General features: G+C 50.8%; 8 protein-coding genes across 8 annotated transcripts; 4 read left to right on the plus strand and 4 right to left on the minus strand.

Moving 5' to 3' along the window:
- Positions 1 to 191: 191 nt before the first annotated feature.
- Positions 192 to 2088, plus strand: N7458_008063 (KRI1 family protein; the record flags this gene model as incomplete). The annotated part of the gene is made up of 2 exons (XM_056911445.1): positions 192 to 366; positions 434 to 2088. 2 exons carry the CDS (start codon positions 192 to 194, stop codon positions 2086 to 2088), a joined length of 1830 nt encoding a protein of 609 aa, XP_056764271.1.
- Positions 2089 to 3119: 1031 nt separating this feature from the next.
- N7458_008064 (uncharacterized protein) lies at positions 3120 to 4253 on the minus strand (the record flags this gene model as incomplete). The annotated part of the gene is made up of 2 exons (XM_056911446.1): positions 3120 to 4168; positions 4235 to 4253. 2 exons carry the CDS (start codon positions 4251 to 4253, stop codon positions 3120 to 3122), a joined length of 1068 nt encoding a protein of 355 aa, XP_056764272.1.
- A 1046-nt stretch (positions 4254 to 5299) lies between these two features.
- Positions 5300 to 6785, plus strand: N7458_008065 (putative mitochondrial ADP,ATP carrier protein (Ant); the record flags this gene model as incomplete). Its single annotated transcript, XM_056911447.1, has 4 exons — positions 5300 to 5350; positions 5562 to 5583; positions 5673 to 5749; positions 5988 to 6785. 4 exons carry the CDS (start codon positions 5300 to 5302, stop codon positions 6783 to 6785), a joined length of 948 nt encoding a protein of 315 aa, XP_056764273.1.
- An 834-nt stretch (positions 6786 to 7619) lies between these two features.
- Positions 7620 to 8428, plus strand: N7458_008066 (uncharacterized protein; the record flags this gene model as incomplete). The annotated part of the gene is made up of 2 exons (XM_056911448.1): positions 7620 to 7988; positions 8033 to 8428. 2 exons carry the CDS (start codon positions 7620 to 7622, stop codon positions 8426 to 8428), a joined length of 765 nt encoding a protein of 254 aa, XP_056764274.1.
- A 1681-nt stretch (positions 8429 to 10109) lies between these two features.
- N7458_008067 (uncharacterized protein) lies at positions 10110 to 10421 on the minus strand (the record flags this gene model as incomplete). The annotated part of the gene is made up of 1 exon (XM_056911449.1): positions 10110 to 10421. The coding sequence occupies one exon, from the start codon at positions 10419 to 10421 to the stop codon at positions 10110 to 10112; it is 312 nt and encodes a 103-aa protein (XP_056764275.1).
- Positions 10422 to 13359: 2938 nt separating this feature from the next.
- N7458_008068 (uncharacterized protein) lies at positions 13360 to 14511 on the minus strand (the record flags this gene model as incomplete). Its single annotated transcript, XM_056911450.1, has 1 exon — positions 13360 to 14511. One exon carries the CDS (start codon positions 14509 to 14511, stop codon positions 13360 to 13362), a length of 1152 nt encoding a protein of 383 aa, XP_056764276.1.
- A 4234-nt stretch (positions 14512 to 18745) lies between these two features.
- Positions 18746 to 20878, plus strand: N7458_008069 (uncharacterized protein; the record flags this gene model as incomplete). Its single annotated transcript, XM_056911451.1, has 3 exons — positions 18746 to 18860; positions 18917 to 19286; positions 19339 to 20878. 3 exons carry the CDS (start codon positions 18746 to 18748, stop codon positions 20876 to 20878), a joined length of 2025 nt encoding a protein of 674 aa, XP_056764277.1.
- A 322-nt stretch (positions 20879 to 21200) lies between these two features.
- Positions 21201 to 23049, minus strand: N7458_008070 (uncharacterized protein; the record flags this gene model as incomplete). Its single annotated transcript, XM_056911452.1, has 3 exons — positions 21201 to 21764; positions 21825 to 22509; positions 22562 to 23049. 3 exons carry the CDS (start codon positions 23047 to 23049, stop codon positions 21201 to 21203), a joined length of 1737 nt encoding a protein of 578 aa, XP_056764278.1.
- Between the last annotated feature and the right edge of the window lie 1010 nt (positions 23050 to 24059).

The raw sequence follows: 24059 nt of genomic DNA on the forward strand, positions 1-24059 counted from the left end.
TGGCTACGTCAGTAAGACCCCCCAGAGTTGTAGCCTGAAGATGACTTCAATTATGCCTTGGAATTCAGGCATACAGCATAGGTGGTTCTCGGGCAGGCGGGCGGTGTGTGTTTTTTTTTCTTTCTGCCGGCCGCGGGTTTCTTTGCGGTGCAGCGGTGCAAAGCCCATTCAGCAGATTCGTGAAATCAGCAATGGAGCCTCCATCGAAGAAAGCGCGGACCCTCTGGGAGGACGACAACTCCAGCGACTCTGGCGATGATGCTGGCGGTGTTTCTCTCACCAAGGCCTCCGAGGCAGGCTTCAAGATCAACGAAGACTATGCCCGCCGCTTTGAGCATAATAAGAAGAGAGAAGAGGTGCAAAAGTGTATGGATTTACTACAGGCTCTGCCAGTCTAATACTAGTGGTCGCTAACATCATCTCTGTCTTCTAGTGGAATCTAAGTACGGCAAAACCTCCAGCTTAGGAAAGCACCGAGCCGATGAACCCTCCGACGAGGAGTCCTCCTCTGATGAGGAAGAAGACGACGATGGCGAGCTAGCTACCGAAGCTGTTGATGCCGAAATCATGGCTACTTTGAAGGCTATTCGGGAGAAAGATCCCCGCGTGTATGATACTACCGCCACTTTCTACACCGAGATTGATGAAGACGGCGAGGCCCCCAAGGCAAAGAAGGAGAAATCCATGACGCTGCATGACTACCATCGCGAGAACCTTTTGAAGGGAGTCGATGCTGCGGAAGAGGAAGAGAAGGAGACCATTAAGACCTTTGCTCAGGAGCAGGCCGAGTTGAAGGATGCCTTGGTCAAGGAAATGCACGCAGCCGACTCAGACGACGAAATGGAGGATGCGGAAGACAACTTCCTGGTCCGCAAGGCCGGTGGAGCTGACGTTATTCCCGATAAGGAGATCAAGCTGGATATTGAGAATGCAGACAAGGATCCCGAGACTTTCTTGTCTAATTTCCTGTCCGCCCGCGCTTGGATTCCCGAGGGCGGTCAACGAGAGCTTCATCCATTCGACTCGGACGACGACGAGGAATTCAATCGGGCCGATGTTTTCGAGGAAGCCTACAACTTCCGCTTTGAAGATCCCAGCAAGCTCAATGAAAAGATTATGACCCACGCTCGTGACACCACCAACAGTCTGTCTGTCCGTCGTGAGGATAAGAGCGCGCGCAAGAAGCTCCGGGACGCCGAGGGTCAACGCAAGGAGGAAGAAAAGAAGCAGCGTGAAACCGAGAAGAATCGTCTCCGCAAGCTCAAGACTGAGGAACTTCAGAAGAAGGTCGGACAAATCAAGGAGGTGGCTGGTCTTCGAGCCGCTGAGTTTACGGATGAGGACTGGGCCCGGTTCCTTGATGACGCTTGGGACGACAAGGAGTGGGAGCAGGAGATGCAGAAGCGCTTCGGAGAGGACTACTACGAGGAGCCCGCGACGGAGGGCAAGAAGCACCCCAAGAAGCCCACATGGGATGACGACATTGATATTAAGGACTTGATCCCTGATTACGAGGATGAAGAGGGTGTTAAGCCCTCCCTTGAGTCTGAGGATGAGGGAGAAGATGACGAGGAAGAGGAGGAGGATGCATCTGGGTCGAAGAAGAAGAGCAAGGCCGAGCTGAGGCGTGAACAAAAGCGCGATGCTCGCAAGGACCGTCTCCGCATTGAAGAGGCCGTTGACCGCAACCTGGATCTCGACATCACCCTGCTCCCGGGTGCTACTAAGAAGAACGCCACTCGTTTCCGCTACCGCGAGACTTCCCCCCAGAGCTTCGGTCTGACCGCCCGCGATATCCTGATGGCCGATGACAGTCAGCTCAACCAGTTCGCCGGCCTGAAGAAGCTTGCTGCCTTCCGCGATGTCGAGAAGAAGGCCAAGGATGAGCGGAAACTGGGCAAGAAGGCCCGTCTGCGCCAGTGGCGGAAGGACACTTTCGGTAGTGAGGAAGGCCCAGCGTTCGAGTTCGGTACCGGCAAGCGCAAGAGTGATGCCGACAAGGATCAAGATGGTGATGAGACTAAGATTGATATTCGCGAGGGCGACGGCAGTGGGAGGAAGAAGCGGAAGCGATCCAAGAAGCACTGAGCGCGGGCGCAGAAAAAAAGCGTTTTTTTGTCCATAGCTTGTTGTTAAACCACTATCTGGAGCATGGAGTTGTTCTTGGTTTTTATTGATATTAATGACTATTTGTCATGAGAGCTGTATTTTGTCTGTTGCTAGATCTTTGTATATTGACGATTGGACTCTTCACGTTTTCCAGGTATTCATCTGGGTAGCTAGGTGTAGTGGTGAATAAAAACTTTTGCACAGAACGGACCTCGCTGGCTGGATGGACACATATATATCCAGCCGGGTATTCTCCCCAGCGAAATAACGGATACACTGGATCATGCGGATAGCAATCTCTCCAATTGAATAGACTTTAGTGTTGGTACATGGTAAGAAAGCTGTTCTCATGAATCCAATTTCGAAGCCATTGGAAGAAGAGAATCTGGTTGTCGCTGTATGATGCTGCTTGATAGACCTAAGGACAAACAAGCCGCATTGGGCAACGTTGAAGAGTAGCAAACTGGCCGGGTCATAGGATTGATGCTACAGATTAGGATATCTAATTCCATTCGACTCTTAACTTCCCACTCAATTGGACTCTTGTATGATTATCGTCTATTGTGGATTCCATGTCAAAACAGTCTCAAATGGCCGTTCCACAGGGCCGAGGATCCCAGTTGGAAAGTGGATCCGGACGTATTATTGGCGCGTACCTGTCCTTGTTCAGGTACTTTTCACATGCGGCTCCTCTCCACTATAAAGTTTGTACCCGCTACATAAATAGCCACTGAGTGAAAATGTCTCATATCAAATACATCGAACCTGGTATGGGTATTTGCCCAGAAAGGCATACTGTCGTCTGGCACGTTCAGGACTGTCCTGTCGGGGGTTTCTAGGCATGGAAAAATTGATCTATCTAGTTTGTACTAGGTACATGCATAGAAATGTCCCACATCGATATCGACATGTACAGTGGCAGTGCAAAAGTTTGAAACTATTTCCCTCAACGCCAAGAATTTTCTGCCAGGTAAAAAATACTAAAACGGCTAGATCCAATCCTCCTTAACCTAGTATTTTGTATACCACCCTTCTGCCTCAATAATTGCCTGTACCCTGTGAGGCATCGTAGCCGATAAATTGGCTAGTATATCAAGATCTAACGCATCCCAAGCCTCTTGCGCCGCAGCAATCAAAGCAGTATGTGTAGTATCGTTATTGCGCATAGTCTTAAGCTCAGGATGTAGCTTATAGATCATATCTTTAAGCAATGTCCACAGGTTTTCAATAGGATTCAAATCAGGAGATTTCGCAGGCCATTCCATAACTTCGATACCTAGTTCCTGTAGCGCATCCCGGACGATATACGCTGTGTGTGTAGAGGCATTATATTGTTGAAAGATACCATCTCGATGAAGGAACAAAGTAGGTAAGACTCGAACGTATAGATCACGAATCACAGTCGAATCAATGCCTCGGCGGTTTGATTCTGGGTTTCGGAATAGTGGAACTAAGCCAGTACGACGCGTAGCTCCAGAAAATGCAGCCCAAAACATCTGTTTCACTTGTTTCCCCTTCGTCGGAACTCCACGAACGTCACGCTCTTGAATTTGTTTATTGCGGGGAGTAAAAGTATACTCGCGGCGCTCGCCAATTCCACGCTCAACTGTACATTCGTCAGACCAGAACACACGAGCCCAATCATTAGGTGTAAAATATTCATAGGTGCGTGCCCACCGAAGTCTTTGGGCGGCATGGGCGGGCGTTAAGCCTGGCCGATCGAGAACAAGCCACTTGCGTCGGCCCTCTTCGTGTAAAAGCCGCCAGATCGAGTGCCGCTTAACCTTGTTATCGACAGTAGTAAGAAGATCTTCGTACGTAATACGAGGATTCTCATCAATAGCTTCAAGAAGCTTAGTTTTATCAGCTTCATTAAGCTTGCGTGGTCGGCCAGAGCGCGGCGAGGTTTCGTTATTGATTCTTGAACGTGATCGATAGTAGGAAGTCTTGATTGTATTGATTGAATAGTCGGTATAATAATCAGCAATCTGCTGGAAGGTCCAGCCGGCCACATCCTTTAACTCCACGAACTTTGTGCGTGTATATGCATCAAGCTCGGCTTTTGGCCGGCGAGCTTGTTGTGGTGATACCGCTGGCCTAGGCCTAGGGGTAGGCCTACGCCTACCCACGCGGATAGGAGGCATATCAAAATAGTAGATAGGATAGGCAGTGTAGTAGGTAGTGTAGTAGGCAGTGTGGTGGATAATACAGTAGGTAGAATAGTAATGTGGTGTATAAACGCGTCGCGTGTTAGAAGTAGGCGGTATAACTAGTGGGTAATAGGCGGTGAGTAGGAAATAGTTTCAAACTTTTGCACTGCCACTGTAGGCAAAACCTACCTTGCAGCCGTCGCAGTGAAATTCTTCATCAGAGTTTAATCTACCCGTCTATGCTCGGACCGAGCCTCTTATTCATCACGACCCAGCTAATCATCAAGGACATATTCCTAATAAATTCTTTTAACGGTCTCAGAGGCAAATGGCTAACTGCGTAGGTGAACATTCAGGCTCGAATTTCTCGGGGAAGGGGAGTCGGTGGCAAGCCCCAATTTGTCGGGCCTCTCGTTCGGATACTCGGGCCCAGGAAAAAGGAGGTTGCCCCGGTGTGGATGTGGAGGCTGGGCCGGCATTGGACGGGGAAAGATACGCCGTACCGAGTGTTACCGCAGCCAGACGCATGGACATCGCCGTTGCTCCGGACTACAGTTCACCTGATGGTCTTGAACAGTTGAGGGCTCATGATCCGTCGGGATATTCAGGGAATTCGGGTTGATGTGGAAGGGCGATGGAGGGATTGAAGGACAAAGAGTGATGCTATAGGGTTAATCGAGATACTCGATGCGATGAAACCAGTTCTATGCTGAGGCCAAAGAATGGCCACTTGGGCCCCCCCCCCAAAAAAATAAGAAAAAAATCTCTGCGATCGGGAGATATCGGCAGGGCCCCGAGTCAATACGGCAGAATACAGGGCCATACCGCGTCCTTTCAGACGGTAGGGGCCCCTGGCCTTCCTGATTGGGCGCTAGTGGCCACCATTCGCTTCCACCCGCGTACAGGTATTTTTCTCCCCCTTCCGCCCCTTCTCGCTCTCTTCTTCTTTTTCTTCCCTCCCATCCCCCTTCTTCCTTGATCACTCCATCCCTCTCCTCCTTTTTTTTTGTTGCATCTATCTCTTTTTTGCAACCTTCACAATGGCCGCCGGTGATGTTAACCAGGGCGACAAGTCCTTCATGGGCATGCCCGTAAGTCTCTCTCATTCTTCTCACCAGTTATGACACCCGCCTGCTGAGCTGGGAATCGACTCCGACTGGCAACGAATATCATCTTGATGCCATCGAATTCGTCCTCGATGCATCAGAGTGATCGCAAGTTTGGAGTTGAGAAACACCCAGCTGGCCTGGCTCGGAATCACAACGCGTGTCAACAGATGGCGCTAACAAAAATTTTTCACAGGGCTTCGTTGTCGACTTCCTGAGTACGTTTCGATACCATTGAAAAGCCATCCAGCCTGGGCGCTGGGTTCGCTTCACCTCATCATGATCAATAATACTAACTGATTCGCAGTGGGTGGTGTTTCCGCCGCTGTCTCCAAAACCGCTGCTGCCCCCATCGAGCGTGTCAAGCTCCTGATCCAGAACCAGGTTAGTCTACAATTCGACAAGCAGTCCTGTCGACCGAACACAACACAGAACGAGATGCGGAGAATCATATACATGATGGGTTGTCGCAATTGGCTTTTCCGATGGACATGGCCAATGCTTTGACCTGATGAAAAATTTTTCCTTCTCGCTCGTGGTCCGTGTGTCGGTCGGACCCTGCTTTGTTATGAACTATCTTCGCCCGATTGATCAATCACTAACCCGCCTTCCTCTACAACAGGATGAGATGCTCAAGCAGGGTCGCCTTGACCGCAAGTACAACGGTATCGTTGACTGCTTCAAGCGCACTTCCGCTCAGGAGGGTGTCGTCTCCCTCTGGCGTGGTAACACCGCCAACGTCATTCGTTACTTCCCCACCCAGGCTCTTAACTTTGCCTTCCGTGACACCTACAAGTCCATGTTCGCCTACAAGAAGGAGCGTGATGGCTACGCCAAGTGGATGATGGGTAACCTTGCCTCCGGTGGTGCTGCTGGTGCCACTTCCCTCCTCTTCGTCTACTCCCTGGACTACGCCCGTACCCGTCTGGCCAACGACGCCAAGTCCGCCAAGGGTGGCGGTGACCGTCAGTTCAACGGTCTCGTTGACGTCTACCGCAAGACCCTCGCCTCCGACGGTATTGCCGGTCTCTACCGTGGTTTCGGTCCCTCCGTCCTCGGAATTGTCGTCTACCGTGGTCTGTACTTCGGCATGTACGACTCCATCAAGCCCGTTCTCCTGGTTGGTCCTCTTGAGGGCTCTTTCCTCGCTTCCTTCCTGCTCGGCTGGACTGTTACCACTGCTGCTGGTGTTGCTTCCTACCCTCTGGACACTGTCCGTCGTCGCATGATGATGACCTCTGGTGAGGCCGTCAAGTACAAGTCCTCCCTGGATGCTGCCCGCCAGATCGTCGCCCAGGAGGGTGTCAAGTCCCTCTTCAAGGGTGCCGGTGCTAACATCCTCCGTGGTGTTGCCGGTGCTGGTGTCCTGTCCATCTACGACCAGGTTCAGCTCATCCTCTTCGGCAAGCAGTTCAAATAGATGACTCGCCCCTAGCGAGGAGTCGTCTGGTTTGATTTTGTTCTTCATATTTTGCCACCTGTAGTTATACTGGAGTCGGGGATGCGAAACACAACCCCCTGGTCTGGCTATAACTCCGGGACACGGGAAAGTTGAGGTTGTGGCATTGCAAAAGATAGATGCGTCAAGGAATGGGTTCGGGGGGATCTTGAAGCATAGAATGGTGTGATTCTTCCCTTTTTTTTTGTACCCAATGTACTTTACTGCCTGCAAACTCTTTTTTCTTTTCTTTCAAAATTGTACTCTTTGGCGTATACATCTTCTTGGTAAATTTCTCCTCAAGTAATCGTAGTTTTGGTGATGGGTTCACCTATTTGGCTGTGTTGCCGTTGCCGTGGATCCAGCTTATGCTTTACAGTCTACTTGGGTAGAAGGGATGAGTATTGCAGAGACTTTTAGGCGTATCATGTCCATGTGTCTTGCCTAGTGCATACTCGTTCCTCCAAAAATCAACTCCTGGATCTCGCATTCTTGATACGTGGCGTCAATATTTAAGCGTTCCGAATCCACCAACAAAGCAAACCAATCTTCCTTGCCATCCTCGACTCCAACCCGTAAAGACGAACTGAACAACATCTTTTTCTAGGCAATCCCTTGTTGAAGAAAGATCACCAGCCCCCCTGAAGCTCTCCGCAACGAACCCACTGCCAAAGCCGTAAGCGCCCCACTGCGGAAGACGCATGACGTCGGGGCTTGGAAGCTCTCCCCCTGCTCTTTTCTCTTTTCAAGACACCCAACCTCTTATACCTTCGCAGCACATCGCCTCTCACACAGATCCCATATAAATCATTCATAATGTCGACTCCAGGAAGCATAAAAACCTACACCTCTGCACCTCTCAAGGCCAACAAAACAGAAGAGGAAACACAAGCAGCCAAAATCGAGCCTCAACCCGCCACCGCAATCGAGGCCGAAACAACCACTGCGACACTACCCCAGAACACATCAGCCACGGCCACGGCACCAGCATACTCCCCGCTCTACGCAGCCGCACAGCCAGAGAGTCTCCCAGCTCAACCAGGCGCCGCAGCAAGCCTCCCTGCCCCAACAGCAGCCGCCTCCTCACAACCAGCATCCAATCTAATGCCAACGCCAACATCAACCTTCCCAACAACAACGTCTACACAATCCCCTCCTCCACCACAACCGGGCGCTGTACCACAAGTACCAAGCACAAGCGAACAATCTACAGTTCCACCCCTCCAAAGGCAGGACAAGCTGTGTCTCCTTCCCTTCCATCTACCGCGCAAGCTACAACAACGCCCCAGTATCAGCCCCAGCCTCAGCCCTCGAGCCAATTCACCTCGTCCTACGCCTACCACCGCTCCCCACACACTGTATCCGACACTCCAAACTCGACGTCAACCCCATACTCGTCTGTGTACCAGGCCCCGACTGGCGGAGGTCCGTCTGGGGCTGCGGGACTGCCGCTGCATTATAGCAGTGGAGGGGGTGGTGGTGCGAGTAGTATTTTCCCCGAGGGTGATGAGCCTTCGTTTTTGAGTACGGCTAAGGGGTGGATGCAGAGTGCTGGGTCGAAGTTGGCGGAGGTTGAGGCGGAGGTTTGGAAGCGGATTAATAGTGCGCATGATAATGATGAATGAGTGATGGGATTGTGGGTGTGGGTATCCAATTTGATTCTGGAGCTGGGGATTGAGGGCTTGGGGTGGTATTGGAATCTGGGATTTGATTCTTTTCAGGGTCTCTATGCTCTCGAAGAGTGGTGGTTTGTTTGTTTGGTTGGTTATTCTTTGGAATTATGGATAGGGCTGGGTTTGGCTACTTGTGTATTTACTGGCGTCCGCATATTGATCGTTGATTCTCGGGTATACCAGTGAATTTATATCTACCAATGTCTTTATGGACCGCAACATGATACTCTACTCAAATGGTTCTCCATCTTGATCATCGACCACGACCTCTAGGTAGAATCTACTGCCCCTAGCAGTAACTGAATACGCTATTGTATACTTTCCTGCTGTATACTACCCTAGACAAGTAGCACAGTATTCAAAGGCGTTGACTATATTGCATTAACTCAAAATCAGATCCTGCAACCACGATGACAAGATAGACCGCAGTGGTAGATACATCCCCCAAATCCCTATATCACTTCCTGTCTATCTCCAACCAGCAACTTGACATCACAACAAAAACCTCCAGATTTTCCACACGTATCGACCAGGAGCATCATCAAACCTCCCACCATAATGACCCGAGTCGGTGAGCCTTCAGCTGCCAATTCATACCCTCCACCCACGAGTCAAAGGTCTGACCATCCACGTTCCAAAGCGTATCCATCTCCATGAACGGATGATGTAGCAAAAGTTTGGACGCTCGGCAAATCCCTCCTCCTCCGTTGTCGTGGAAGGTCACTGCATACCGTCGAATATCTCACCTTGTTCCAGCCTTCCCATTCACCAACGGCTGGGACATCCGAAGGCAGGTGTAGAGAAAGTATAGCTCATCAGTCTGAGAAATGGGTTGAGGTCATCTCTAGCAATGTCTTCGCCCAGCTTTTGTGGGCTGTGGAGAGAGGAAGAATTATAGAGCCGTCACAAAAGTCGTCACAATTTTGAACTAGAGAGTATTCATGACAACTTCCATGTCAAGGAATGGGCATGATAGCTGCTCGGACAGCGTCTTGGGCAAGTGATATATCTGGCCTACACCGATTCTCCATAGCCCGTTCAGAAGCTGGGTTTTCCTGTTGACGAACTCAGTAACTGGTATAACACCACATCAGAGTCTCGAGGAGTGATATACAAACATCAGAGCAGGATTGAAAAGAATCGTTCTCAAATCAAGTTCCATCGCCGGTGAGAACTGAAGACGGGCCTGGCGATCCAACCACCGCGGGTTAAATTCGAAAACGGGAGAGGGAATACCTCAGCACTGAGAACCAAGCTCAGGAGGATGACGGCCTGCAGCTGACTCGCCTTGCCGTGGAACATGGCAAAGTGGCCTGGATTGTGACTTGTCTTCCGTTTCTGCAACTCCCATGGAACAAGCTCTCTTGTACTGGCCAGCGATGTCGCTTGTCTGATTCATCAAGACCGCCATGAGCGTGTTATGGACTTGCCGCTAACGGAGGGCGTTATCTAGATGCTGGCGAGTGTGAGAATTCCCGAGAGGTATACACACCACCACACATCACAAGAAAGTCAGATACAATCGTGAATGATATAGCGAGCATGATAATGGCTCCAGAAGCCGGGTGCCCATGTTGGCTTGAAGCTGTCAACCAGCACGTATGCCTTGCTGGCTCATGTTCACGACGAACTTCTAAGGGATCCTGTTCTGACCCCGATAGATAGTGCCGGAATGGAGTAAGTCAACAAGTCCGTTGGTTGACGGAGGTCTTGTCTTCTGCGTAACCGCAGGGGGAGTGCGAGGCCCAAGGTGAAATTTCTGTTTGCGTTGTTGGGTGGAGAGGAACTTGGTAACCAGATAGACGTGTTCGTCTGATAGCTTGACCTTTGGAGGTGAAATCTGGTACTTGCCCTGCTTGTCGAGGACAATGTTGGTGCATATTGGAAGGGTAAATGTGGCTTGTGAGCTCACAGGTACGCGCTTGTTGAGGGAAACCCTGACCATGTCTTCGTCGTTCTTGGTGCATAGGGCCTGGATGATTTCAAGCGCACACTCCGTGACATCGTTTGGACATACCAGGTAGCACACACGCTTCTAGGTGCAACGTCATGAGAAGAAGTATAAGACCCCTTGTTTTGGTATGTGAGTGAAATAGTGGGCAAGAAGGAGGAAAGGGCCATATCTGGCAGCCTCTTGCGAAGAGGGATGGGAGCATTGATGACCCAGCTTGAATAATCAGACCTCTGCCAATAGGGTTCTTGGGATCCTGTCATAAGGTACTTGCTCGCTATGTGGAGCGAGGTCAAGGCCTGAAACTTGACTAAGTTCACTGGTTCGGTGGCCCTCTCATCAAAGATATAAATATAGTCGATATCGTTGCATACCGCAGGGTATGTAGACAGGGTAAGAAACACACAAGAATCGCTGGAGAACATTTAGTTGGTTAACAGAGACACGGTCAAGATAGGCGTTTTAGTTCACAACTCACTCTGGATCCCGAATACAGAGCTCGTGGCTGCCAATATATGCGTTGCGGAAATCTTCGTTTCAGACCTTCTTCCCTGCGAACAGGCGGGACTCGCTCATGAGTCCCATGAGAGTCGCAATTTCCGCATGGTTCCAGCCTTGAAGTTTTCTGAAAACCCCGATCATACACCCTGTTCTGTGCTAGTGCGAGATGATCAACCATGAATCCGAGGGTAGCAATGATGGAAAAGAGAAGCTTACCTTTCCTTGATTGCAGTGACCCAAGATAGGGGTTTTTTATTCTGGTTAACCAAAATGTTCAAGATTGCGGTGATGGTTGATCGCCAGGTTTGGTAACCCTATCCTTGTTAGGAACAACATGGATGCAGAGGTTGCGGAGGTTCATCTTGTCGAGGACGTGCCGGGTCAGAATGGTACATCATCACTGACAAATCACCTAAGAAGATTGAGACGGTGAGTAGGAGATACTCAAGTTCAACTCAGCAGACTTACAGCACGGTCTTGATACCGAGTGCTCAAAATGAGTAAAAAGCCAATCGTGAATATTCCTTTCGTCGCTTGTGCAAACTGTACCGCCGATGAGCGACTTGGACTCGGGGCAGGGGTTCTGGGATCCACTAGTATCCACTATACCTATATGCCGAACCTGGCCAACGCCCAATGGCTTGTACCCAAAGCGTCGTGACCATGTTCGTGGCCTTGCCCAGCATTGAACAGGAAGACAAATGACTACCCTGGCTTTCGTATAGATGGTTTCTAGCAGTTACCTCCGTACTTGAACCTACTGTGAGTCAGATGCATTGCTCTGGGAATTTCCGACTTTAGCGCTCGATTCCGCGCACAAGCAATACTAAGAGCTAGAAGACGAGATGGGATCAGTGCCATGATAGGCAGTCTCATGGGTGCAGTGGAGACAAGTGTGGCGAGGGGATCTGCAAAAGAGCGTTTGGGAGCTCCCAGTCACGGTTTAATGAGGAATATGCAACTCAGTCGGTCAGTCACTCAGTCATATAAGAAGGAGACTTGAATGAATACGGTGTGGTGTTATGTGTGTATAGAGTATATGAGTGACGTGGTTTGTAGATAGGAGATGTTGGAGAAGGAAAGTCGTAGAAGGGGGAGTGTGTTGGATTTATACAGGCCCGCCTGCTCATAGTCAAGGGAAGGACCTTTCCGACAATGCTAAGCGTATAGCAAGCAATGTCAAACACAATTCATTGTCCTCACTACCATACTACGTAATCTACGAAGGAATTTACCAGGGAAGCTTCCAACACAAGCGTAATGGATTAACCAACTACCTAGAGAAGCCATGCATGATGATACACATTCTGGCCTATGTACTTGGCATTCTGAAATCCAACACGCAAACTGACCAGGCCGTTTACCTGGAGGTCGAATGTATACCCCCAAGGCCGTCAACCCCAAAGACAAATCTCACCTCACTACCCCCAAAAGCCCACTCAAACCCAACCTGACGAAGGGACCATACACACAAAATCCCAACAGCACGCCAGGGATCAAGCAGGTCAATCCAAAACCCAACGAACCCAGTGAAATCAGTGAAGATGACCAGGAATGTCGAGTCCAGAATAACAATCACAAAGGAAATCCGCAAGCCACAGAATAATTCCGAGAGACCAGTGCAGTGCAATAAAGACGACCAGCCTTCTCAAAACATTCTGCATGACCGCGAGTAGCCAAAGTAACCGGGGCGGCACCAGAAAGAGGAGAGGAAAACATAATCTCAACTGAACCAAAGAAATAATAAGAGAACCAAGAGAATCGGTGGATATTAGAAAATGAGTACACCACAAAAGAAGCGAGTAGCCACAGGGTATGGTTGAAGCCCAGGGTCTCGATGCGAAACAAAAAAGAGAAGAGAAATCCAAAATGCCATATAACCCACAACACAACCGAACAACAATCCCAAATGTAAGAACTTGCTAGCCCAAGGAAATGAGACAGGAGAAAAGGAGTGGGGGGTACTCAGGCTTGACACGTCACGGCGATGGTAGAAGTAGCCAAATTGTCGCCATGGAAATTGGTGCCAATGGCAAGCCGTTTCATAAGAGACAAAAAAACCGGAGGAAACAGCCGTGTAAAACGCCCGTTCGAATTCGAGTCCGAACGTATTCATGCCCAACGCCAAACAAATATAACAACAAGCCCACCAATCATAGTCATGTGGCAACAGTGGTGCCCGTGTCTGCAAAGAAACTGCAGCTTGGTATTTTTCATGACAGTGGTCCTGAAAGGGAAGTGAAAGCGTCAAGAGCGGTCCGGTCCAGCCTTGACGACCTCATTATGGATAATAGTAAAGTGTATCCCGGAAACAAAGAAACCCAAGTGTAGAAATGAGAACGTGCAGAAATCCCCAGAGAAAAGGAGGAATGGCTGATCAAAGGGACAAAAAAAACAAGAACGCCGGTCATGATGATGAATCGTAGAGCCTTTACATAGAGCCCAGGCTGAGAAGCGCCTCTACCGCAGCGCGTTCCTGAGTATCGAAGTTGCGGGGCGCCGACTTGGCCGCAGTGGGCCCGCCGAAGCTGGCGTTGCCGAACGGCCCAAGTGGTAGGGGCTTCGCACGAGCAGCAACGTTGCTGTTACGCACGAAACCACCACCGCCGTTCATCGAGCGGGCGCGCAAGGCATCCGCGCCGATCTGCGCCCAATCTTCTTCGTCTGTCACGTCACCCTCGTCCCACTCGTCGTCCTGTAGGTCGTCCGGCGCCTCGGAGGAAGAGCAGTACTCGCGGCCGTCGTCGCCATCCAGCGACATCTTGTCGGCCTCATGTTCGAGCATGTCCAGGTCCTCGTGACCGCCATAATCCTCCGTATAGGAGAAGGCCGTCGAGTCCGCCATGCTGACACCGTACTGATTCCGCACTGCCGACCAGGTCGAGCCGCGCCGGCCTTCGATCTGGAGCCCGCGTTGCTGGAACGAGCCTGCCAGGCTGGACGGAGGCGACGAGACGGCGAACGAGCGCTCACGATCGCGCGGGGAGTCCCCGCGACGGCGCGCGTCCCAGCGTCCCCAGCCGACCTTCTCAAAGAGCACATCGCCATCCACGCCGCCTGCTTCGCCGCCGTTCCCGCGGCCCTCGAGCGCGGCGACGACGAGTCGACGCGCCTTTGCAGGTGGGATGCGCGAGAACCCAGGCACCGAGGTAGTCAGGAAGCCCATAACGTGACGGATCGCGAGAGGGCCCTGCTGCAGGAGAATCTCCGGCAGGTGGTATCGGGCCAGCATGGCGGGCGTGATCGCACCGGCGCTATCGAGATCCTCATGCGCAGCCGGCTCGGGGTGAGTCTGGCTATTGGCATGGTCGACGGCATCCTGAAGATCGATATCAGAGTCCAACTGGGGCACTGTGGATAGCGGCGATCCGGGTGACAGGGCGGGGCGATGCTTAAAGGCTTGTGGGGGGAGGGTGGGCGAGATGGAGTTGGGTGGCGTTGGGAGCATAGCCGGGTGGCCTGGTCGCGACGCAGGTTTGCGGACGCCCGCGCCGGTACGGGGATGGGGGATATCGACAGAAGCGGTCTTGGTCTTGCCAGCAAGAGCCATCGCGATGCTGGAGTTGGTCTGAGAAGCAGCCATGTTGGGTATGAAGAAGAGAGGGAGAGAAGGTCTGTCTGTCGCGCGCAAACAAGTACGGAGATGAGTCAGTCCCGTTCCATACAAAATGCGATAACGCCGCGCCACGCGATTGGAGGTGTTCTTTGGAACGACGGGTGGCGACGGTGGCCAGGGCGAACAAAGAAAGGAAAGTAACTCACCTCTTCAGAACAAAGAGACCGGGTGTCGAGGTGGATGGATGAAAGTGTGTGTATGTTGGAAGAAGACCCGGACACGGCAGATTGCAGAGAGCGCGGTGCTTTTGGTACTTTGCACGTACTCGGAGCGGGTAAGAGGCGACGCGGCAAGGGGGACAGATCAACCACGCGATCGGGTCGGGTAGGGGTCGAGTCCGAATGGGTCAGAGGGGAACACAGCTGGGAGGCCTGAGATAGGATGGTCTGAGAGAACGGAGGAAAAGAAGAATAAGAAGGAAGTCACCGAGACTAAGTAGATCAGGGCTGGCGGAGGAGGAGGGGCTTGTGTGAGTGTGACGAGGGGGGAAGTATACGGGGCAAGTCCAACTCAGCCGCTCCCGGTTTAGGGTACATGTACATACTCTTCCTACTAAATCATGTACCAGGAGGAGAACGTATTATTATTATCACTCGTAAGGCTACCTCCGACAGAGTACCTTCCCCCTCCTTGACTCCACTTCTGATCGCCTTGGACTGGCCAAGTCTGGGACTCCGCAGACGCTGTCCAGGGCCAGCGCGTGGGTGTGTTGATTGGCGCTTCGGAGAGCCAGCAAGCCCGGGAGGTTCCGGGGATTCAACTGGGTCTGGAAGGGCGTGTGATCGTGTTCCTTTCCGTCATAGGCAGAGAGAGAGAGAAATACATACCAGTAGGTGGAACAGGACTGGAGAGTCCCAAAGTATCCCAAAGTAAATACCCGATCGCGGATCTACGTAGTATACAGAGTGACTCCGTACAGGACTGTGCATGATGCCATCGTCGTAGTGTCAAGATGAGACCATCTTGACATCGTGATTTTAAATCGTCGAGCATGACCATGAATATACCCAGTATCATCCTCGTGATTGGGTGTTTGATGAATGCCCTGTGTTTTTTTGGTCGAACCATTCCATCATCCCTGAACCGATCTGCCGAGGGAACAGAGATCCTTCCATTCTCACTGGCACTGAGGGACTTGTAGTTCTGCTGATCCGACGAGTGCCAAGGTACCTACATCAGGTACCTACCTACAAGCTCAGAACAGGCTCGGATATTCTAGGGTTCGAGGAAACCCCTCTTGAATGTACAACTGTACAGGCCCCGTGCCCGCCGGTGCACCTTATCGGCCACTCATAAAGCGGCCAGAGGTGCTCGTGCACGCATATCGCGGTAGGAGTCGACCGGGTTCCAAGCAGGGCGTAACCCTAGTGCTCTGGAGCAGTACCCTCCCAGGTCTACCACCAGTTGCCGGGCCAAAAGTTGCACTTGCAACTGATAAGCCCCGTTGCCGGCACGTGGTCTGGCCAAGTATGCAGAAGAGTTGGCCTGAGAAACTCTACTTTCTTGGATTTCCGCTTCTCCCGATCCGTACTCCGTCGACTGGACTTGGTAGTTTCTGAGGTACTCGCGACAACCTCGCTACCTTTTATTCCCCATCGACTGCTCCATCCCACACAAATCGATTCTGAAATTCAATATTCCAACTCTCAACTGCCCCTCCCCCTCCAAATTGAACTACAATCCCCAAAATCCACTCCGAAAGCGGGTCCTTGGGGCCCGCCGGAATCTGGACTCTGACGCTCCAGTCTGTCTGTGCATTGACGTCACAAAGTACCGAGATACCTTGGCAGCGTGCCCGAAGCGTGTACTGTACGGAGTATCGAATACCGTCCGCGTCTTCCAGGGACGTGTTGTTTGTGATGACTGTACAAGGTACAGGAGAGGCTCACTCGATTGACTAGTTATGCCCAGCTTCTCTGCATACAGACCTCCGTCCATCCATACCCCTCTCCCCCCAACTCCTAAAACACGGCCCCCTCGCTGTTCCCTCGACGCGTGTCCCCCACAGTCTGCGCGGGGGTTCGGGGACTCGCGCCAGCCGCGGTGCGAAATGCCTGCCTGCCCGTTCTCTACAATGAACTACTACTGTACTACTGTAGGTACCTGAAATAGCCACAGCATGACAACCCAGATACAACGTACACAATGGGAATGAGAGTTTAGACCGCTGCTTTAGGTTGAGTTTGGAGACAAAAGCCACCCTCGGGAATGCGCAACTCCTTCGCTGCATTTTTGGACCTGCTGGTTGAATGGAGCACCTCGATTGATAGCCTGCTGGAATGTTAGTGCCCCTCGTTGTATATCGTCCGGCGTTCCTTTGCGGCCCGTGTCTTCCGATCTGGCCTTGTTGGGTGCTTGTTGAGGTGGACTCGAAAAGCAAGTTGGACGTTTGTCCTCGAATAAGAATTCAATTCCATACTACTAATTACCTTCTGCTCATCGCCAATCCTAGATTAGATCATGGTCGTTAATACGACGGCGGGTCTAATATCCCGTTGGGGGTGTCCCTTGCGATGACGCAGTTTGGGCCATTCCCCTTGTCGGCGTGGGGGCAATATTAGTTTAACCCGCTTAGGGTTGAGCTACTACACATTTAGACCCGAGGAGAAGTAAATCCCACAAAAATAACTCATATAATTAAAAACCACAAGAATTGACTACTGTGCTTTCTCTGAGCGTTGAGCGAACCTTCAATCCTCGGCTTTTCTTCCCGAAGAATGCCATCCTGGTCGTTTGCGGCCTCGTCCATATCCAGGTCTGCGTTGGGATACTTGGATTGTTCAGCATGGCGCTATCCGCGATTACCATTGGGCATTGGAATTTGTATATCCACGTAACTCCAAGTCGTTTATTGAATGATTGAATGATAGACTGCATGCTTTTCATGGTTCTGAGGTAAATCATGCGGGTAGAAAGTTTGATTCCGTTGAATCGCGCACCAGTGGTGGGTATAGTGACTGTTTCTCCGATGTAGGACGTATATACCCACTCTTCTAATGTACGTGCGATAGTTTGTGAGACTACTTGACACCGGAATCGGCCAGGGATAGCAATCTTCTTTATGGTGAATACCTTACCAAGTGCTGCTTGCTTTTCCTATCTGCTTCTTATCTCACTTGCAAGTCCAGTATGCCCTTGTGACCCTCGTCTAATGGTCCGAGACCCCCACCAACAAAAAGAAAGGAAAATCCCTCTTCCTGGATAAGAGTCACACTCTCCTGCTCGATATCGCTAGAGGCAATTTCATTGGTACAAACTCATACTTGATTATTTTCTCTTCATACTCGATAGATTGTACACAATACAGTTCATCGGCCATCGTACAATTCATCCTCCCCTCCACACGGTCGAGATACTAACCCCACCCCACACTTCGGACTTCAGCCCCTCAATATATCAATATAGGGTAACCGTAGCCCGAGCTGTGCATTCAGCCCTCGAATCTCAGCTTCCCAAGATTTATCTCGCAATGACTCGTGAATGAAGGCTTGACCTGTCAGCGCGGGATATGGTGGGGGAAATGGAGCCAGCAGAAAAGAATCGGTCGGCCGGGGGCGCTGCATATTTAGCACGACAAGGAAAGACCTAAGTAGGAGGTTCAACTGGCAGCCGCGGGTTAAGGCGCTCTGTTGGATAGTGAAGCTTTTATCTATCAAGTTATACCGAGCGCTGTTAACGAATTGAGCGTCAGGTTATCCGTGATGGCCGCCATGGATCGACACGTTACGGGGAAATTCTTCAACGACAAAATGCTGACTGTTTCACACTTTCCGTGTAAAGACTGAGAAAAAAACGTCAGATGCAGCATCCCTGCCTTTCAAGTCACGCGAGATGCCATCTTGCCGCCGAAACTTGGAGGTCGATTGTCCGAACTGAATACTTGTTCCATGGATTCTACACGCGATCGCTTTTGAAGAAGCTAATGTCGCTTTCACTCAGAATAGGCAAAAAAAGTTTTCAGTTGCACTTTTGAGATCCTTTCCATGTGGCCGGACGAATAGCATCGTCTACGGCTCTTTCGGTGGAACCTATTTTGCCGGCGAGGGCGCGGGGTTACTAGTGGATGGCTAAATGGGACACGGGGAGTAGAAGAGGAGTCCACTGGAAATACCGATTTTTCAAGATAGATAAAGCTGCTTGATGATAATTTTCGGCAGGGATTGAGTTCCCCTTATCTGGAATATACTATGTGACTATCAGAATGTCGCGTGCTCTTCCATATTTTATGCTAGGTCTGGGATTGGCGGCTAGGCCAGTCGTGAGCACGGGGACATTGGATACCGACATATCGATTCTTATTCACAATGACTTGCTGGGTAAGGGCGATTTTTCCATTAGATTGGAATGGCATGGTGCTAAATCTATTTTATAGAAAGCTCCAGTCCCAATGCTGGGTCCGGTGTCCTCCTACTGGATGCAATGCCCTTACAGAGTGCCCTGAATAGTTGCAACAGCCTTGGCGAGTCGCTATGGGACTCAAGTTCAGGTACCGAGAATATACAGAACGATCTAGACTACCTTGTCTTGCAAGGACGATACGCCCCCGAGCAGAGGTATTGGATTGCCCCTGTCCACGGTACACCGTCCAGCGTGGATGTGAACGGCCACGTGAACAAAACTTCTGCAAATGAGCAATTGCCAGTGCTATGTACGCAGACTGCTCCATATTCTACGCCTGATGAAAAGAACACGAATGCTACATGGCAGGTCACTGTCAATTCCAATAAGCAATATCTCACTGGGTAAGGCCCTTCAGTTGATATGTGCTGGACCTCTAGACTAACCGGCATCCAGTTTCCGTGATCGATACAGCTTTCGTTTCCTTGGCATTCGATATGCCGAACAGCCAAAACGATGGACCTACTCCGAGTCTTATGAAGGAAACGGCAATCATGTATCTGCTCTCGACTACGGCTCCGAGTGTGTGCAGGGCTCGGACGGATCAGAAGATTGTTTCTTCCTGAACGTCTGGACTCCATATCTTCCAAACCAAAAAGCCAACTCCGGCAAAAAGCTGAAACCAGTGATGTTTTGGATTCACGGCGGTGCCTTCACAAGTGGTACAGGCAGTGATCCTACATTCGATGGAGGGAATTTAGCATCGCGAGGAGACGTGGTCGTCGTCACTACCAATTACCGCCTGGGCACACTGGGTTTCCTCGCCTTGAACGACGGCGTCACAAATGGAAATTACGGATTGGCAGACCAGATCACCGCGCTTGAGTGGGTTCGTCGCAATATCCAGGACTTTGGTGGCGATCCCGACCAAATCACTATTTTCGGGCAATCGGCAGGCGCAGGATCAGTCCGGGCCTTGCTGGCATCGCCCAAATCTCAAGGGAAGTTTGCAGGTGCGATTATGCAGAGCAATCTTGGTGGTCTGGCATATGGTACGACGTACTCGAAGTACTACACTATTAAGGAAGAGATGAAAGTGGTCGGTGACGCTATACTGCGAGAATCGAATTGCACACATGCTCACTCACAGCTTGAATGCTTACGAGCCATTCCCGCGCTGACCATTTCCACTCTCAGTGATTCGGCGCGCTACCTTGTTGTGGATGGAGAATATCTTCAAAGCTCGGAACTCGACCTGAAGAGCCTTTCTACCGCGAGGGTACCTTTGATGCTTGGCACAGCTCGAGATGACGGTGCTGCCATGATTAGCTATCCTACAGACGGACAGACCATCCAGCAGTTCTTGAACATAAGTGGCCTACCATCAACGATTGCCCCAAGCCAGGTATTCCCGGTACCCTCTGGCTCCAACAAGACACTGGACATCTTCAACACAACAGCACGAGTGGCAACGGACGGAATGTTCCGATGCATCGACCAAGCAACAGCATACGCTGGACTCAACAACCACATATTCCCCGAAATCTTTTTCTACGAGTTCAACCGTACCTACCAGATGCCCGGCTGGTCCCCTAATCCTCCTCTCTGCCAAGCACCCGTGACAACAGACTACCCCAACGGCGATCCAAACCAAGAATACTTCAAGTGTCACTCTGGTGAACTCTACTATGTATTCGGCAACGTCATACGTCAAAGCCTTGCATTGAGAGATGATTTCGATCTGCCGTTCCAGCAGTTCGTGCTGGATTCTTGGGCTAGTTTTGCCCGAACGTTCAATCCAACGCCGGATGTGAAATACACGAAAGTAAGGGGATATGTCAATACAACTCGACAGGTCGAAGAAACTGGCCCATGGACGCCTTTCAAGCGCGGCAGTTATCAGATGCGGCGTTTGCAGTGGCCGTCCTCTATGGTGGATTTGGATGAGACCGAGCAGTGTCGTACTTTGGATCTGCCTTTGAGTTATTACGATTAACTTAACTCGGCGATATTGAGGCTGAGGATCATGCTAAATCAGATGACTCTCCACTGGTCACCGAGATGGGTAGTGTCATTTATCCTTCGAATAAAATATCTACTCTCGGCCGCAGCGCTACCCCATGATCATTATCTGGTGGCTGGCCTATAAAATGAGTGATACCACGACCAACTTGTTATATCAGTGATATGAGTATGGCTTAACAGCTAAAGCATAACGATTCAAAACAGTTAATGTCCTCCCAGGCTGTAGATATTCGCTTTGTTCTGCTTATTTCACAAACCCAGCAATGTCAAGCCATCGTACCCAGGTAGGCTAGCTACTTCAGCTCCGTCTGTTCCAATTTTGTCCATCGCAGAATCCAAGCATCCAGGCATTCATTTTCCGCATCCTTCGAGGTTAAAGACTGATCTTCTGTGGCCGCTGACGAAAGGGCTCCAGTTTCAGCTCCAGCATTTGCGATAGGCGGACCAACCGTAGACCACGATAATTCATCCGACCAAGTGCTTGGGTCCCGCGGTATCGTCTTAGATCGCCCCTCTTCTGACATAGACTCGGAGTTTGGCAAAGGCTCCGAATTATCATTCGCAGGAGTAATCCCATATTCTGTCTTGGCTTTCCGTTTTTCGCTCTTTCCTTTCGGGGATGGATTGCTAGAGTCACGCGGCGTGTGTTGACTAGATAGATGTTCGTTTTCCTCATCTTGCAATGAAGTCGCTTCCCTACTGAATATATCCGACATCAATTGGTTCAGGTCATTCTTGGAACTTGAGGTGTCGTCGTCGTCGTCGTCGTCGTCTCTCAAGAATTGGTCGAAGTCAAATTTCTCCATAAAGGACGGATCATCAAGTAGGCTGAAGTCCAATTCGAAAGCCTTTGGCTTCTTGAGGATATTTTAGTATCAATCTTCTGAGACCTGATTTGTCGAGGAAGAAACACATACCTCAGGAACGCCGGGGTTAGGGGAAACCTGCTTGGCACCACTTTCAGCGGACTTATCCATTGCAACCGGCGGAGTCCCTGAAAAAGAATCCGTCTTTGAAGGCATGCCAGCCTCGGTTGCTCGGGATTGAGCCTGCATTAGAGGTGAATATGGTGGTGGCGGATCTGGTTGGCCATGGTTCAACGAATTTGGCTGGTCTGGAGGCTGATTGAATGGCTGGTTGCTGTTGTTGAGATTGACTGAATGCTGACTGGGTAACACTGGCGGCTCCTGCATCTCTGGCTCGCTTTGAAAGATGTCCCTCATCATTTGCCGTCGCTGCTGCGGATTTCGTAACACTTCATAGACCCGCATCTGTGCCATGGACACTTTCTCCGTCGCCGGGATACTCTGCTCTTGACTCTGTGGTTGACTTTGCATTTGTCTCTGCATTGCTTGTGCTTGTAGCATTTGTGGCGGTTGCGTTGGTGTCTTGTGATCGTGGTAGAGCTCGTCTGTTGTCTCATCCGGCTGGTCTGGCTGATTACCACCGGTAGGGCTCCTCACGTTTCCACCTTTCTCAGCAAGGCTGGTGAATTCAAGGGTTCTGGTAAGCCTCTCATAGTCCTTCTCACTCTCGATCTTTTCACTGGTCAGAACGAGGAGCTGATGGCGCTGCTCTTGGAGCTCGTGTGTCTCTCGTTGACTACTCCATGATTAGTGGGGCTCAAGGGAAGAAAGGACTAGGTGAGAGATACCTCCGGATTTGGCCAGCATATATAGCCACATTCAGCATCAGAAGCATGGTTGATCTTAACCTGTCCAGGTTTCCCGCCACAGTATCAAGATAGGTCTCGTTCATCATAAACTTGAACTTGCGAGCCACTTCGTCAATGCTAGACTGAGATAGTGGATCTGGAGAGTGCTGTTCGATGGCAGCCTCGAGGTCCCCGAATACCTGCTCGCATTCTCTCAGAACAACCTGGGCTGTTTCAAAGGCATCCGGAGAATACAAGGAAGCCAACTCATCTTGCCCCAAGCTGTCGCCCAATTGACACAGGACATTGCAGGTGAGTGCGACATCTTTGGATAGATACCGTTGTGCTTTGTCGGCAATCTTGAATTTATGGCAAAAAGTGCAGAGCTTGACGGACAGACAGCGCCCTAATTCGGCGATCTGTACGATGCTGGCTACCACACCTACAATGTCAACCCCAGACATGGTTCCCTCATATGCGTGGCTCATAGAGACAATTGGGCGGAAGAATTCCGTCCAGGGGCTGTTGTGACTGGGTGCTCGGGAGATTGGAGACGGAGATGTGAAGATTGAGGGGGTTTGTTTGGAGGCTCAGCAAGGCCCAGCCACACTTGGGGCTTCAGCCCCCACATCGCTTATGTACATTAAAACATCTCACGGGGGGACCGTAGCCAGAAACATACTGTCATCAACTCCATACATATTTGGCAGGCAAAGTATATCAATTGGAAGTCAATATATAAAATTCTCCCTCTTAGTGGACAGTCCGACAACAAGAACGGAGATGCAATACATTTGCCGCTTGCCCGATAGGTGAAACATTAGTTGAAGACTTGACAGTGAAAAGCAGCGATAAGTGGCCGTCCATAAATCCGATCGTGGTCATGTCAGCGGACTTTGATGAGCCACATTGAACAAGTATTCATATGCTCTAGCACACCCTCTGTGACTCTGGTACCTCTTGGTAGCTTCTTCTGCGCCTGCCATCCATGGCACCCTGTTACTCACGTGACTGCCACATCCGATCGTATCGCATCCGAACGGGTTGTCTCCGAACCGCAACGGTTTCATTTTCGGATCTGCATTGCGGGGTCCCTTTGTGGTTTGCAGGTTCAGAAAGTGTTTGTCAAGCCAGTTGCGTATTCGCAGTATGTCAGTTCTATATCCGTAGACTCGATATATGACCCGACGGCCGATACGCGGCAGTTGCCTCCCGACGGGAAAACTTCCGGCCTGCTTGACCCGACTCTAGTGCTGTCATACTTGTACACGTATATAGACTTTGCTTCTTCCTTCCTGTCGCGCGGTTCGAAATTTTGGCCTCTTGGTTTGCTCTACTTTGCATAATCGACGATCTAAAGACTTCGTGCAAACACTCCCCGCAACTCTATAGATAGCCGACTGAGCATCACACCAACGCGACGTTTTCTCTCTGCCAAACGACAAACTCGTATAAATCCACCGACATACCCAGTTGTCAGTTCAAGAGCGACGACGAC

The sequence above is a fragment of the Penicillium daleae genome (genome assembly GCF_028827525.1).
Source record: "Penicillium daleae strain IBT 16125 chromosome Unknown utg000007l_segment0_segment0, whole genome shotgun sequence".
Classification (NCBI taxonomy): domain Eukaryota; kingdom Fungi; phylum Ascomycota; class Eurotiomycetes; order Eurotiales; family Aspergillaceae; genus Penicillium; species Penicillium daleae.